General features: G+C 33.2%; 1 protein-coding gene across 1 annotated transcript; it reads left to right on the forward strand.

Annotated features, from left to right (window-relative positions):
- The first annotated feature begins 2,374 nt into the window (after positions 1 to 2,374).
- LOC109007819 (putative leucine-rich repeat receptor-like serine/threonine-protein kinase At2g19230) lies at positions 2,375 to 15,911 on the forward strand. Its single transcript, XM_018987670.2, has 13 exons — positions 2,375 to 2,550; positions 2,949 to 3,462; positions 10,219 to 10,715; positions 10,851 to 10,983; positions 11,302 to 11,373; positions 11,693 to 11,764; positions 11,851 to 11,931; positions 12,205 to 12,359; positions 13,770 to 13,975; positions 14,074 to 14,200; positions 14,684 to 14,746; positions 14,880 to 15,069; positions 15,389 to 15,911. The coding sequence occupies exons 1-13, from the start codon at positions 2,427 to 2,429 to the stop codon at positions 15,813 to 15,815; spliced, it is 2,661 nt and encodes an 886-aa protein (XP_018843215.1). The 5' UTR covers positions 2,375 to 2,426; the 3' UTR covers positions 15,816 to 15,911.
- Positions 15,912 to 16,793: the final 882 nt, after the last annotated feature.

The raw sequence follows: 16,793 nt of genomic DNA on the forward strand, positions 1-16,793 counted from the left end.
GAGTATATTTTACTCTTTAATAGTTAAATACTCATTAGATTTAACTTTTAGTTAATCCAATAAAAGTGCTCTTATAGAGCCCTTGAAAACGATACAAATGCCATCTCTCTCAATAAGATAGGAAACATAATTCATGCTGATAACTCGAGGAATAATGAGGTTTTTTGCGGCGATTTTATATTTGTCGGAAATAAAATTGCCGTATAAAGCCTTTAATTGCAGCGATTTTTATATTGTCGTAATTTTTTTACATAAAAATTTGAAATTGATCTGTTGTAGTGATTTTTCTACTTTTTACGACGGACGTATTTGTCGCAAATATTAAAGTAGTCTTTTGTAGCGATTTTTTACTTTTTGCGACAAAAAAATTTGCCAGTATATTAAAAAAATTGTTACGACGGTTCATTAATCATTGCAATTGCAAAAGTGGCCTTTTGCAATGATTTTTTCTTTCAAAATTGTCAGAAAAAACTGTTTCCAGCGATTTTTTGAGTGCTGAAAAAAATATGAGTCTGGAAAATGCTAATGGAGAAATTAACTATTACGTTTTGCGGCGATTTTTTCCACTGCAATAAACGCTTTTCACTCTTTGCGACGAGATATATCGCCGCAATTGACTTTTCTCACCGATTTAAAATTAAACGAGAAATCTTTTTTCACCGATTTTTTCAATAATTGCAATGGAAAAAAAATCGCCAAAAAAAGTATCTATTTACGGAGATTTTTTATGTTCGCTGGTTTAACTTATAATTGAGTGGACAATTACGACGAACATGTGGCGCAGTAAAAATCGCCAAGAAAGATCAAATCCGGCGATTTTAAGGGTTATTTCTGGCGATTTTCAGCACTGAGAAACACTATTTTTCTTTTAGTAATAGATACAATCTTTTATAATAACTTTACGATTATGTTTTAAATCGAGGGTATATTTATAAGAGTAGTTCTTCCTATACTAATTACAATTTTTACCTACACTTTTATATACAAAGACTTATTTTATCAGTTTCTTTTTAAATCCAAATTTTAAATTTATATTATAATTTTCAGCATATCAATAGTTAACACGTAGAGAAGTAAATTTTTTAATAAATCTTTCGTAAATACATTTAGCATTTTCCTTTTTTATAAATAATGTGCTCTTACAATTTTATCTTGTTAAAATTTAACTAGATACATCCCGTTGAATTTTAAAATTTTAAAATTTTATTGGTCACTGCTCCAGTAATGTGGCAGAGTTCATGGCTCTGTTTCATGGGGTGAATCTTCGTCGGCTGGTTTTGTTACAGGTGGAGATAGAATTAGATTCTAGCACGGTGGTGAACTGGCTCAAAAGAACTACGTGCCCTAATTTGGTACCTTGAAGATTACTGGGATGATTTGCTTCCTATGCTACGGGACATGACATTCATCATTCAGCATGTGTATAGAGAAGGAAATTCTCCTACAGATTTCCCTGCAAGATTGGGTTCAGAGGAGTTCTATGCTTCATGGCAGTTGACTGATAATATTCCTAGTAGTCTTCGGGGATTGATACGAACTGATAAGATGGGTATTCCGTATATTAGGAAGGGAGTGTAGTTTGGTAATTGATTTGTGAGTAATTCTGCTTGCAGTCATGGAATGCGTAAATGACGTACAGTCGTTTTGAAAAATAGTAGGATCTATAATTAAAAAATTAATTTCTTTTTATGTGGGTCTTATATTTATTCATTTTTTTCAAAACGACTGCACGACACTTGCACATTCACAACTGCAGGTATCATTTCTCTTGATTTGTTTGTCTTGGTAGGAAGGATATACTGTGTTCTGTTTTCTATTCTTGAGGTGATCAGTTTTAAGTCCTTTGTAATAAGATTTTCCCTCCACCATAAGTGAGTTGGAATAAAAGCAGTTTTGTCTTTGGAGAGGTTTAATTGAGCTCGGTCAATTTGGACAGTGAGATGATATTGAATAATTTTAAATGAAAGTTATAAGTTAAATAAAATATTATTTTTTAATATTATTATTATTTAAAAAATTAAAATTAAAATTTAAAAAAAATAAAATATTTATTATATTTTATATAAAAATTTTAAAAAATTATAATAATAAAATAAGATACGGTAAAATACTCTCTAAATACACCGAGTCATAACGAAATCTCTGTAAGTCAAACGATGGGGAGTCTTTTATTTTATTTTTGTAATATGAAAACAACCCAAAGTCAAGGTTTGGTATCAACATCCGTACGTCAACCTCCAGCGCATAGCTAGCTAGCTCCTTAATTACGCTAAGGAGCCTTCATTTGAACCAAATGCTATTGTCTACTCAGGTTTTTTGCCACAGAAATAACGTTATAAGCTTGTTTAATTCGTACATGAGAGTGAAGGGAAGAGGCAGAGAAATTCATGGGGAAACCCTGATGCTCCTTGGTAAGAAAAACCGACATGGATGGTGCAACGGACTCGGTTTTGGTTTTGAAAGCGTGGCTAATTTTCTTTGTTCTAGCAATTGCCATTCTGGGCAACTCAAAACTAGATCATGCAGGAAGAAAACTTGCTGAAATCCCAGGTACTAGAAGTACATATATATATTATTAATCTTGACAGCTTTGTGAACCTACTTCTTTCTTTCTTTCTTTTTTATTTTTATTTATTTATTTATTTTTGCATGCTAACTTGCTAAGAACTTGTTGCATGCAATGGAAGCGAGACATGGGGATTGTTATTTTTTGGGTTCTAATATCACATTTATAATCTAGACGGGTTGCTTTTCAGAGCTTTGCTCTTTTTTTTTTTTTTTATTCGCATCAGTTTTCCGTCTAAATGGAGAGAGAGAGAGAGTTGTCTCTCCTAGATTTATTGCGCCAGTCTGATTGTCATATTCATGGCTTATATTTATATATATATATATATATATATATATATTTATCTAATTCTCCCTGCTTTCATTTTTTGACAATGTTCAAGGCTTCATCAGCATCGACTGTGGCAGCACTGAAGATTCAATTGAAAATGGCATTACTTATGTCTCAGATAAAGAATTTATAGATACCGGAATAACTGCGACTGTGTCTGGAAATTCTGAACAGCTGCTAAAAACCTTGAGAAGTTTCCCTCAAGGAAAGAGGAATTGTTACACCCTGAGACCGGATCAAGCCAGAAACAACCCCTACATAATCAGAGCTAGATTCTTATACGGGAATTATGATGGAAAAAATCAGTACCCAACATTTGACCTACATCTTGGTGTTAATAAATGGATAACGGTGAATTTAACCGACCTGCCTTTGACTCGTGGGATTATTCATGTTCCCACGACGGATTTCATAGATGTCTGTCTTGTGAACATTGGCCGTGGGATACCCTTCATTTCTGCTTTGGAACTGCGGCGTTTGGAGAATTCCATTTATCGAACCGAAAGCGGGGAGGCACTTGCAAGCATTAGGCGATATGATGTCGGCGGAAGTGGACCAATGATGAGGTAAGTCAGTCTTACTATCCTGATCAGTTGGAAAATGTCGTTCTTTTTGTCTTCAGTTTTATTATAATCTCCACTCAATTTAGGTACATTTTAAATGATTGACCGTCGAGACCACTTGAAATGCAATAGTCAGTGATTGAGAATGATAAAATTAACAAACAAATCAACGTTACTTTTCTTACGAGAAATTCTATGCATAAATTGTTAAATATCTTAACATGAACATTAATAAATGGATTTTTAATTTTTTATGATCCACAATAATAAACAACAGCAGTAAAAGACGTATCTTTCTTCATCTGTTTAATGAAGAAATAAATCTGGCTATGAGAGAAGGATTACCCTAGCAACTTGGCCTCACTAGTGTCTCCCCGATAGCTAGAGGCACTCTAATGTTGTAGGTGAGAACCCTTTAACCCCTCAGTACTATTTATAGATTTCTGGCCATCATGAAATCTAAGTCTTTGAGTTTGACTATAATTAGAAATCAAGAGTTAATCTTATCTCTTAGGAGTTTCAATCTCATTATAACTCTAACAACTATTTAAAACTCTATCAGATATGGGTGAGTGGGACATAGAGTTCAAATAGAACTCTTACATTCTCTCACTTGGCCCATACGTCCATAAATGATATTTTTCGTTCATGAGTTTATTACAGGAAATTAACCATACTGCGCAAATTTATTTCCTGAAATTTTTCATAGCTTAATTTACATTTCACGAGTCTCGTAATATCAATGTCAAACTAGATACTAATGCGAGTCATGGCGGTCCTCTGTTATATAATCAACAAATTCCCTTCCATGTACCACAATATCAGTAACTTAATTTAACATGATCTTTGATTGGGATAATTAAGGCTAATGCTATAATGCCGTAGGTTCCAATTCATGTCTATTGTTGACATTATCTTGTCATCATTCATCCACATCATTTAATGTACATATAAAGTGGAAAGACAAGAAAACAGAAACAACCATAATAGATATCATTCAATTTCCAGTAACAAAATACTCATCATATCAATGGTCTCTTTCACATGTTCACATCATGGGTATAAGCATATGACCCATCTTTTCAACATGTCCCTTAAAGTATAATCATTAACACACTATTGTTATGGGCATATTTGTTTCTATACTTTCTCCTTAACACTTATGTATTTAAATTTTCATTAAATACTTATCATTCAGAGAAAAATATTCTGAAGAATTCTTGCAATACTTTCTTAGCGGCTTGGCTATAAGTCGACAATTCCAAGTTCTAGGATAAATTTCCTCAGTCAGATACCATACATTGTGGCCTCAAAACATACCACAAACTCAGTCCCTATTGCAAATGAAGTAGTAAGAGATTTTCCTCATAAAATAACTCTACTAGATAGCAAAATACATAACCATAATTGTATTATTAGAATAATTCTACAAAATAGGGTCTGAATATACAGTTACTTTAAGAGTATCAGTTCTTCTTAAAGCAACAATATAGTCTTTAATTTCTTGCAAATAACATTGCACTATTTTCACAACTTTTGGGTCAAACATCATTGAGTTACTTTGGCAACAACCAAAAATGTCAACTGAAAAACTGACCTTCAACCTTATACAAGTTTGTGCAATCATCAAATTTATTATAATAATCATATACAAAATTTTCTTAACAACTTAATCATTTCGAGGACAATGTAAAATACTGAGTATGTCACATTTTATTTTTTAAAGCATCTATTGTACAACAACTCTTCATGTAAAATCTTCCAAAACTCTATGCAACTATACTGAGACAATCTTAACACTCATCGTTTTGGTATTAAATTCAATCTCAGTTACAAAAGATGTCTCGTTCATAATTTCATTTTTAAAGTTCCTTAGAGACATAACTTTAATACCATACTACAAATCATAATTCATACTTGCTAAAAGTCATATACATGCATGACCATAAATACAAATATACTCCCACTGACTTACGGGTATATACATTAACAATAATTCCAAAACAATATTGGTTTTATCAAATTCCAGATACCAAGAAAATCTGTTACCTCTTTTAACTAATCATTTTATTCGTTTCTTGTAGACTTCATACTTTCATTCTACAATTGTTTTCACATCTCTTTGATGTAACTCTAGACCATAATGAGCTACTCATGCCATAGTGATTCTTAATTAGTTTCTTTCAAGTTTATTAGAAATCTCTTTCTAATCAATGCTCATTTCTGAGTAGAATCCTTGATTATAAGTCTGACTTTATATCATTCAACATTGCCTTTTAAAGTCAGGGTTTTATCTCCAACACCCATTTACATTCGACTTTTATACATTTCAGACAATTTAGAAGAAATTACAGACTTTACATTGATTCATAGATTTCAATCACTCTTTTATGCATCGATCTTTTATAAAATTACTTATTTCTATAATTTGTGAAAACATATACAAACCTTCATTTATTGCTATGTTAAATTCAAATTTTGAAAATACACCACGCAATCTAACCAAAAAACAAATCAAGAAAATCATATGAGATTACCTGTTCTGATGTCTCCATGGCCAATTCTTCAGTGTTATTTCTCTGATGAGGTAGATTATCTTTTGTTTGTTATTCCATGTTATCATTAAAATAATCATAAAATAGACTACAAGCATTTTCGAAATACAAAAATACACTTTACAACAATCACATCTCTAGTTTCTATACTCCCACTGATTTTTGCCAACCATAAGGAATCGAACATTTTAATTTTCTCAAAATCAAAACTATGAATAGAGACAATACAACCTAAATCATTTGGATCTCCATGAATAATTAATAATGTACTCATTAACTATTATACAGTCCAACTTTCTTTCATTTGGATTGTAAAACCTTACTTTAAATTGACTATTTATACATGTATAAGTCTTAAATCAAGTTCCACAACTCAAAAGTCTTTGAGACTACTCACTAGGAACACAATTTAAGATATATACAATTTTCTTTAATAATTTTACTATAGATCTTTTCAAGAAGTTACAAAAAAAGGTCAAGATTAGAACCTGACTCATTATATTTTTTTTTCTAGCACTCATTACTTCAATTCAATTTGATGATTTTTACCTTTCTACCTAACTGCATTTCCTCCCCATGAGAAGTGCTTCAAGAATTACTAATGACTTGAGACTTCTCATGTAGCAGATAGATATCATTCATACCATGAAAATCATCTATGAATGTAATGAAATATTTATATCTATCAAACATTATAGAGAAAAGATTTATATGCGTCTATATGCATTATTTCAAGAAACTTTATATTCCTTGTACCATCTTTTCTTGATATGTTTGATTTGTTTTCCTTTTATAGAAATCAATACATATCCTAAGATTAGAAAACTTAAATGCGGAAAATATTTTATTTACTAATCTCTACAACTCTTCTTGGAGATATTCTCCAAACTTTTATGTCACAAATTATGTTTCAAACTCTATGCCATAAATTGAAAAAAGTTTTCATAAATCATTTTTCATTTGATTCCAATACATGCCTCACAAGTAAAAACTTTAAACAAAAACGCTAATACGAAGGAATGACAAAAAATTTTTATTGGAAGGAAAAATAGAACAAACATAAATGGCATTTTGAAACAATTTGAAATTTGAACATTTGTACTCGAGTTTAATCTAATGAAAATATATAAACATGTATAAGATCTGATTCGAAATTTATACAGACAGAATACATATGAACATTTGCACTCAAGTTCAATATAAAAAGATTGTATAAATATGTATCAGATCTTATTCGAAACTTATATAAAAAAACGGTTTACTCTTCCTTTCGAATCATGTCTCATGCTTACGGCACCTAAACATTCATATGTCATTGTTTCTTTCAACCTTCAATTGACACAGTTCTTATATTTTCATCACCATCATTTCTTTCATTTCCCAAAAGATACAAATGATTTTTCACACAAATTAGCAAAATAAATTTGTATCTATCTAGCAATCATGCAACCAAATTTTTCATACCTCATTAATTTAATGAAATAATAATGCATCTGAAGTAGACCATTATGTACAAAACTAAGAAATTCCTATGGTTTGATATATAGTAATTAATCCAATATTCTAAAACATTGTACTTTTCTGACCCTTATCACTATTCTCAATAATAATTGATGTTAAGATTTAAAATGGATAAACCAGGGTCTAAAACTCGTAGTATAAATTTGACTTGCTCATCTTTCTCTATACTAGAGTCAATTCCGTATAGAAAACATTGTAAAATATTCGTATACTTATTGCAAGAAAAGCATTTTAATCACATTAATGCTTTGAGTTCGACACTCAGAAACAATAATCAGAATTTAATCAATTATGGATGAACTAATAGTGTCATCAAGACTCTCCTTTGGGTGTAGATCTTAATACACAAAGTGTTCTCACCAGTATTAAATTATGTGGATGAACTAGTTGTATCATCAGAATTCTTCTCTGAGAGTAAACTCTGACATACAAAGTGTTTCCTCCAATTTTAAATTATATGGATGAACTACCTGTATCACCAGAATTCTCCTTTGGGAGTAAACTCTGGCATACATAGTGTTCCTTCCAACTTTAAATTATATGAATGAACTAGTTGTATCACCAGAATTCTCCTTTAGGAGTAATCTCAGGCATACATAGTGTTCCTTCCAACTTTAAATTATATGAATGAACAATCTGTATCACCAGAATTCTCCTTTGGGAGTAAACTCTGGCATACAAATTATTCACCCCAACTTTTACTTTAATGAATGAACTAGTAATGTCATCAAAACCCTCCTTTGGGAATAGATCTTGACACATAAATTGTTCACTCCAACTTTATCCACCTTACTATGGAGTTTAATGATTTTTCACTAAAATTAAAAAAATCTTATACTTTTAGGCAACCAATCTTTTCTTTAATTTTGATGTAAATCATTTGCCCCATATTAGACAAACAAATATACATGGCATGATAACGAGAGCCAAAATAAACAATTCATACATATATTTAATAATAACATGTATAAAAGATTTAATACATGTATTTAACAATAATAACATGCATATGACATTTAATAAAATTTAATACATGTATTTAACAACAATAACATGCATAAAATTTAATTTAATACATGTATATACTAATAATAACATGTATAGAAAATTTAATAAACTTTAATACATGTTTTTAACAATAATAACATGCATATAAAAGGAAATTAAAATTTCAGATTTTTTTTTTTTAATTCTTTTCCGAGATTGGCCTTTCTCTCAGGCTGGGCCAAGGCCCACGGCCCAAGCCCATTACAAATCAGAAGAAAACCCTCACGGTTTCTTCTTCTTCTTCCCTAAGACATTTTCCAAGCTTCCAGCACCGCACCTCTTTTCCATGCAGCGCCACATTTCCTTCGGTTTGGTGCGATGGTGGACGTCACCAGCGAGGAAGAGACGGCATGGCGTTCCCAGATCCTCCCGCCGCCGAGGTCCACTCCACTCACGGTTTCCCTTTTTTTTTTTTTTATTAACTTCACTACGGCGGCAACTGGACTTTGGAGCCCTCTGCGCCGCCGCTATATAGAAATCGTGGAGGAGGTTCTCAGCCTCATCCCAGCGTCGACAGTCCTTTACCCACGATGGGTTTCACAATCGGGCAGGGCAGCGCCGATTCGGGACTACATAGCTCCTCTGCGCCGCTTCTTTACCTACAAGGTGACAAGGCCACCTTACGCCGCATGCTGCCGACACATAGCGGCTCCACCAACATACATTCACGACGGTTTCTCAACCCCTTTACCCAACACAGATACAATACAACATTTTTTCCAATGCGCAATCAACGTAAAAAATACACAGAGAAAGCATGGAATAAAACCAAAATAAAGTTGATATGCAGTACGGCAAAGGAAGAGATAGATGCACTGGAAACCGAATACATTAATGAATGTGTATCGCTTAGATTTTTGAAAAACAAACAATAAAATTGAGTATATCGTAATTTTTCTTTCAGATAAAGAAGTCAAATCTTTTATTCTTTAGCATGATAAAATCACAGATGCGAAAATACATATGAAATCAAATATTGTATATTTTATTGAGATTATAAAAAATTTACAACCTGAAGCTCTGATACCACATGTTAAATATTTTAACATGAACATTAATAAATGGATCTTTGATTTTCTATGATCCACAATAATAAACAACAGCAGTAAAAGATGTACATTTTTTCATCTGTTTGATGAAGAAATAAATCTGGTTATGAGAGAAGGATCACCCTAGCAACTTGGCCTCACTAGTGTCTCCCGATGGCTAGAGGTACTCTAATGTTGTAGGTGAGAACCCTTTAACCCCTCAGTGCTATTTATAGATTTCTGGCCATCATGAAATCTAAGTCTTTGAGTTTGACTATAATTAGAAATCAAGAGTTAATCTTATCTCTTAGGAGTTTCAATCTCATTATAACTCTAACAACTATTTAAAACTCTATCAGATATGGGTGAGTGGGACATAGAGTTCAAATAGAACTCTTACATAAATTACTATTCACTTTCATACTTTACACTTATAATTTTTTTTATAAGATGTAAGAATATTTTTTATAAGGTGTGGAGTATTTTTCATAAGATGTGAAGTGTGGGATAGTGAATAGTTAGTGATAAGAAGAATTTTTTCATTTCTTATTCCTTGCTTGTTCGGTTCTTTGACCAAATCTGAAACTAAATTCTTCCAACCCAATTAGGTATCCTGAAGATGTCTATGATCGCTTCTGGTGGCCTTTTTCATCGAAGGATTGGATTCAAATTGAAACCAATGCGAGCAATTACACCCATAGCAGTGATAATGCCTATAAAATACCAAATGCAGTGTTGATGACCGCTGCCAAAACACAGAACGCGAGCATTCCCTTGAGATACTCCCCAGATGATGAGACAAGGGAACAATGCTCAAATTCTAAATGTTCTGTTTACTTTCATTTTGCGGAGATTGAGAAGCTTGAACTAGGTCAGCAGAGGGAATTGACTATCAACTTGAACGCCGAGACAAACCTGACAGAATCTGTCAAACTTGATTATCTAAACCCACAAACCATAGCCCGAACTTCTCTGCCAATTAGAGGAATGTGGCTTAACTTTTCAATAAATGCGGCCAAGGGAACTCAGCTCCCTCCAATCCTCAACGGCTTCGAGACTTTTGCATTAATAGAGCAACCAAATCAACCAACTGTCGCAGACGATGGTATGTTTTCTTCTCTTCGTTGGTTCTCTGCCAATTAGATGAGCCTTTCATGCTGCATTTATATTTCATGTTTCTCTCTTCCGTCTTTCCTTTTGAATTCTCTTCTTCTAATTCCTGTTTGACATTAAACATTAGTTGAAGCCATCATAGAAATCAAGAAACTGTACAGAATGACTAGAAACTGGCAAGGCGACCCATGTGCACCAAGTGAATACTCATGGGATGGATTGAACTGCAGTAACGACAACCCGCCAAGGATCATCTCACTGTAAGCGTGTTTCCGAAACATCAAAACTTGTCTGAGGCATGCTATATGATTTCAAGCAATTTTCACCCAAAGGGAAAGAAAATCCTCCACTCTGGGGGCATCAACTTTCATATTAGCTGATATGATAATATGATGTGTCCAGCTAGGAAATGGCTCAGTGAAAAAGACCCCATTGAAATGTCTGTAACGATTTCCTATATTCAACTGAACTTATCATGCAAATGGGGGCCAACTGATTGCATGAAAATAATTTTGCAAGTTTTGAAACTTTTCAAAAAAAATGGCAATAACTCTTCCTTTTTTCAAAATTACATACAGGAACTTGAGCTCAAGCAATTTGACCGGAGAGATATCAGCTTCATTCTCCAGTCTCCAAGCGATGCAGTCCTTGTGAGTCTTAATTTGAATTGTGATTGATATTTAGAATTCAGCTACTATAGTTTAGCAAGCTAGACACCAGCAGGCACAAGAAAACCACCGGCCTGCATGAGATTACCAATTGGTAGATGAATCCCTAAATTGCTGAAGGTGTTAATGCTTGGATCGAGTATTTGTGGAATTCGATAGAGATGAACTTTTACTTGTGAAGTTTATACTTATATGCAAACCATGCAACTGTATGAAATTGTCAAGAACAGAAAAGTATAGTTTAGCTTATCATCTATGGATACAACAATTCATCCAAAATGTTGCCACCCCTTTGTTTCAGGGACTTGTCATATAATGACTTAACTGGTCCACTACCTGAACTTTTGGCACAATTGCCAAATTTAAGCACCCTGTAAGTTGCTGAGATTTGATCTAAATATTGCCAACATGACTTTCTGGGAAGAAATTGCGGTGATTTACTGAACACCATCTTTGCAGTGATTTAAGAGGAAATAATCTCACAGGTATAGTTCCTGAGGCGCTTCTGGAGAAGTCTAGGGATGGGAAATTGATGCTGAGGTTAGCGTATCTTCCTACTTTCAATCTTTTATTTGTTAAGTTACTTGTGCTAATTTAACTTTATCCATTTGTTTCGTTTTCTTGTTCTTTCCCCTTTACAACTGCTAGCTGCACATGGAAAATACTACAGAAAGCAAACATTCTTTGTTCATTGCTATATAAATCTGATTGCATCTACTAATAAAAAAAAAAGTTCTTACTGGATGATGGCAGCATCATCCATAGTTAATAACTTACTTACCCTGACTCTTATCTTGATTCTCATTGTGCAAGGCTCGATGAAAATCCAGACCTTTGTCCGCCAACTTCATGCAAGAGGAGGAAGAAAAAGGACTTTGTTATTCCACTTGTTGCATCATCTATAGCAGCAGTGTTGGTCCTTCTGCTCATCTTTAGTGCTCTGGCTATATATAGAAGGAAAAGACAAGGTGGTAGTCCTTTTTTAATTTTCTACTTATGTGATTGTCATTGCAATTCATAGAGGTGAGTTATTTTCTTGCAGCATTAACTAAAAATAAACATTAAAGGAGGGGGTGGGAGATCTCATTAAACTCCCCAAACAAACGTTGTAATGCAAGAAATAAAATACAATAAAAAAAGGGAACCTAACGGTTCCGGTTTTATAGCTTCTCAACCCAAGATCAAGAAAAAGACCATCTTGAAAGCGTATACATAGAGGTGAGCTTGTTTACCAGAGAAGTAGTACTTCTCGATTATTTTTCCTGTGATACACTGAAGCCTCTAGAATCTAGAAACAAACAATAGAAATTGAATTAAATAAAGCAAATGCTAATTGGTTTCTCACCAGAGGTCATTGTGACCAAACACACGATCATGAATGGAAATTATACATCTGGTTAAAAAAACTGAATTATATCCATCAAGTTCTTAGCAAGGCCATACATGGTTTTATGCTTTCAACGAAACAGATCCTTGTCAGGATTGAGATTAATAATCATTGTCTCCATAAAGTTCTATAGATTGAGAATCTAATTATCCCCTTCTCTCCACAACCTTGTAATCTAACTCTCTTCTTGTTTTGTAAAAGCACCTATTTTGAAAATCTTCAGTTCATGCAATTCAAAAAGAGACCACTTCATGCCATCTTAAGCCCATGTTGACCTTAAACAGATAGGCAACATATCTTGAAAAATTAGGCAATTAAGCATGTAATCCAACTTTCAGCACAAGAGTAATGACTATCAATATTATAACTGAGACCCATTGAAATCATTTAGGAAGTTAGATGTTCCACATAATAAAGAACAAATGTCGGATTTGTCCCATACAATTCTATCAAAACTTTATTTACCCAATGTTGGACTTAACCATTCCAGGAGTTACAATCTGCTTAAATTTCCAATTAGTCCAGTTTGCACTACAATGCTCCAACACTACACAATGTTACTAGGTGAAGTCAGACACCCATTGTAACAACCAAAGGAAAGTGTTAATCATATTTGTATTTGTACTTCAAAAAGACTAGTCAATATTACAATTAGAGCTCCTTAGAATCATTTATACAAGCGAAGTTCCATGTAGTAAAAAACCAATTTGGGAATTGGCATTCCTGCAACCCTATCATAATTCACTCACCTAATATGAGACTTGCATAATTAGGGTCGTTCAAAACTATTCCGTGACAAACTAAAACGGACAAACCAATCTGGAGATTGGTAACAGGTCATTGCATATGATTTTATCCTAATAACAGAAGGGAGTGAGGTGTAATGATATGGTGTGAGATGAAATAGGTTTGAGTAATCCCATGCAAACCTCGTATATTTTAGGTAGATTTGTGCATGTTTCGGTTCTTATTGTCACTTTGCTAGCTGTAGGTATGGTTGCCAAATCAAACATCAAAACGAAGAGTCGGCAATATAGTTATTCTGAAGTTGTGAGTATAACCAATGACTTCAAAACAATTATTGGAGGAGGTGGGTTTGGAAATGTGTACCTTGGCATGCTGGAAGAAGACACTAAAGTTGCAGTTAAGTTTCTCCGTCCTTCATCAAACCAAGGGTACAAGGAATTTCAAGCAGAGGTCGGATTTAATACTGCATCCAGTCTCTTCAATTACTTGAAAGTTACAAAAACTAGGATTTCATCCAACTAAGAATGGAGTGCCATTTCAAACTGTAGGCACAACTCCTAACAATAGTTCATCATCAAAACTTGGTTTCTCTTGTTGGATACTGTGATGAGGGTGGAAACAAAGCACTCATATATGAGTACATGGCTAATGGCAATCTGCTCCAGCATTTATCAGGTATTTACAATGTTGTGTTCAAGGCTCCCATACGAATGCTCGAAAAATCATTTCTGGTAGTCATTCCCATATTGCCCACTCCTATAATCAAACAAGTGACCACCAACCACGAAATGTCAAATTGGTCTTGTGCTTTGTGAAGAACCTATGGGACGATCATAACATAATGTGGAGAGAGAGAGAGAGAGAGAGAGAGATGATGATGACATTCCTAAAAAAAATCAGCAGGCCCTCTAATTTTTCTGGGATACACAGCCAAGACACCAGACCAATTAAATCAAACAAAAGGGGTAAGGATGGGGTACCTACTGGCCAGCCTAAGTTTGACCAAATTTTACCATGGCTTTGCTTTCATTGCCAATTGATACAAATAGGATTAGGATGTTTATGGTTGATGAAAACCACAAAAATTATTATTCTTGCACGATTATTCCAAAAGCATGGCTGTTTTCAATAAAAACCCAACATATATTTTGGTTGCAGGGACAAATGCAAACATCTTAAGTTGGAATAAGAGACTTCACATTGCAGTGGATGCAGCACATGGTTTGCAAACAAATCAACTACATGAATTTTTTTTCTATACCGACTACATGATTACTAATCTTCAATGTCTTTGCATTTCAGTTTGTTGTTTTTGCTTGAATAAGTTAACAGTGATTTATTGGCGGAGTTGCAGGGCTGGAGTATCTACATAATGGTTGCAGGCCATCTATAATCCACAGAGATTTGAAACCTTCCAACATTTTATTAAATGATCACATGCAAGCCAAGATAGCTGATTTTGGGCTTTCTAGAGCATTCTCAACTGACAGTGACTCTCATGTAACAACTCGCCCAGCTGGCACATTTGGATACCTCGACCCTCGGTAAGGGTTTGGACCTACTGATTCAAATTGCTTCTTTTATTACAATTTACGACTTAAATCAATATGCAAATATTTGAAATACCAATATTTTCCGAAGTATACAGCCTATTAGAATTTGGATGAACAGCTCACTTTCTTCACCATGATAGCTGCACAAAGCACCAGGATGCAAACAGCTATTACTTAAAATTCATGCAATCAACATAATCTTACTAAAGGCATGCAGCAAGGATGTATAGTGGAACTAACAACTAGCAGCATTAATTCAAGCTATGAGCTTCTTGTATTTATACAGTCACTTGTGTTTCATCATGTACAGATCTCATGCAACAGGAAAAGTCAATAAAAAAAGTGACGTCTATAGCTTTGGGATAATTTTGTTTGAGTTGATCTCTGGTCGCCCTGCAATAATAAGAGGCTCTATGGAAGATACTCACATACTTGACTGGGTTATTCCTATGATAGAAAGGGGGGATATTCAAAACATTGTTGACCCAAGGTTAGAAGGAGAGTTTAACACTAATTCTGCCTGGAAAGCTGTGGAGATAGCCATGTCTTGCACATTGGCTACTGCAATCCAAAGACCAGACATGAGTCAGGTATTGATAGAACTAAAGGAATGTTTGGAACTTGTGATGGCTCATGGAAGAAGTCAAAGGTTCAATACCGAGGGCAGGACTTCAGGAATTTCACTAGAAGCAATCCCTGTTGACCTTGAATCAGACATTGCTGCCCTTGCTAGGTAGTTACGAAACAACCTATATATGGTCGAGAGTTTTTAGTCTGTAACAAAAAAGCAATCTCCTTGTCTCATGTTTGCATCTCTGTTTTAATTGGTAATGGGTGTGTGTTATTATGAATTTCTAATATCAGTTCGTATATTTATTTTTTATGATATTTTTTTGTGATTATAGCACTTATTATGAATTAATTTCATATTTACGTAATTCAAACTACGACATATTCTTATTAAGAAAAATTATACATATACATATCTTTTTACAACTCTTTAAAAAATTATATTTTAAACGAAAAATATTTTTATAAAAATAACTTACAAAATTAATTTTGTTTTACAAAAATATCATCAATTTAAAATATGGTTGTATAAAAAATTATAAAAATATTATACATGTATCATTACTTTTTTATTAAGTTATTAAAAATCATATTTACATTAATAATTTTAATAAAGTACTCTTTATGTTACATAAAAGATATTAACTTACTTTTGTTTTATAACTGGATGCTATTGATTCCATAATCCATTCATTTATTGTCTAATTGGTTGTTGAAAAAAAAAAAAAAAGTAGTAGATATATCATTATTAAAAATTAATAAGCTACCACCATTTTACAACTCATTAAAATGGAAAGTAGTTATGCGAAACTAGTTTCCCTGAAGAATAGATTGTAAAATAAATTATAAAGTAATTAAAAATGTATTATTGCCCACAAGTTTTTCCGAAGGGCAGTGCTAGCACGAGACCTTTTTCGAGAAGAACAAAAAAAAATTGATTTTTTTTCTTTGATTTTTTTTATATTTTTAATTTTTTTTAAATCACAACATTAATAAAAAAATAATTTTTTAATCATAAGTAAAAAAATATATATAAATAAAAAATTAATCAAGACCCAATCGAGAACCAATATTCAGTCACTCTAGCATTTTTGTTTTCAGAAGGTTAACGTGGCATAAGGAATTCATTTAAAATGTAAAAAGTT

This window comes from Juglans regia, chromosome 12 (genome assembly GCF_001411555.2).
Source record: "Juglans regia cultivar Chandler chromosome 12, Walnut 2.0, whole genome shotgun sequence".
In the NCBI taxonomy this organism is placed as follows: Eukaryota; Viridiplantae; Streptophyta; class Magnoliopsida; order Fagales; family Juglandaceae; genus Juglans; species Juglans regia.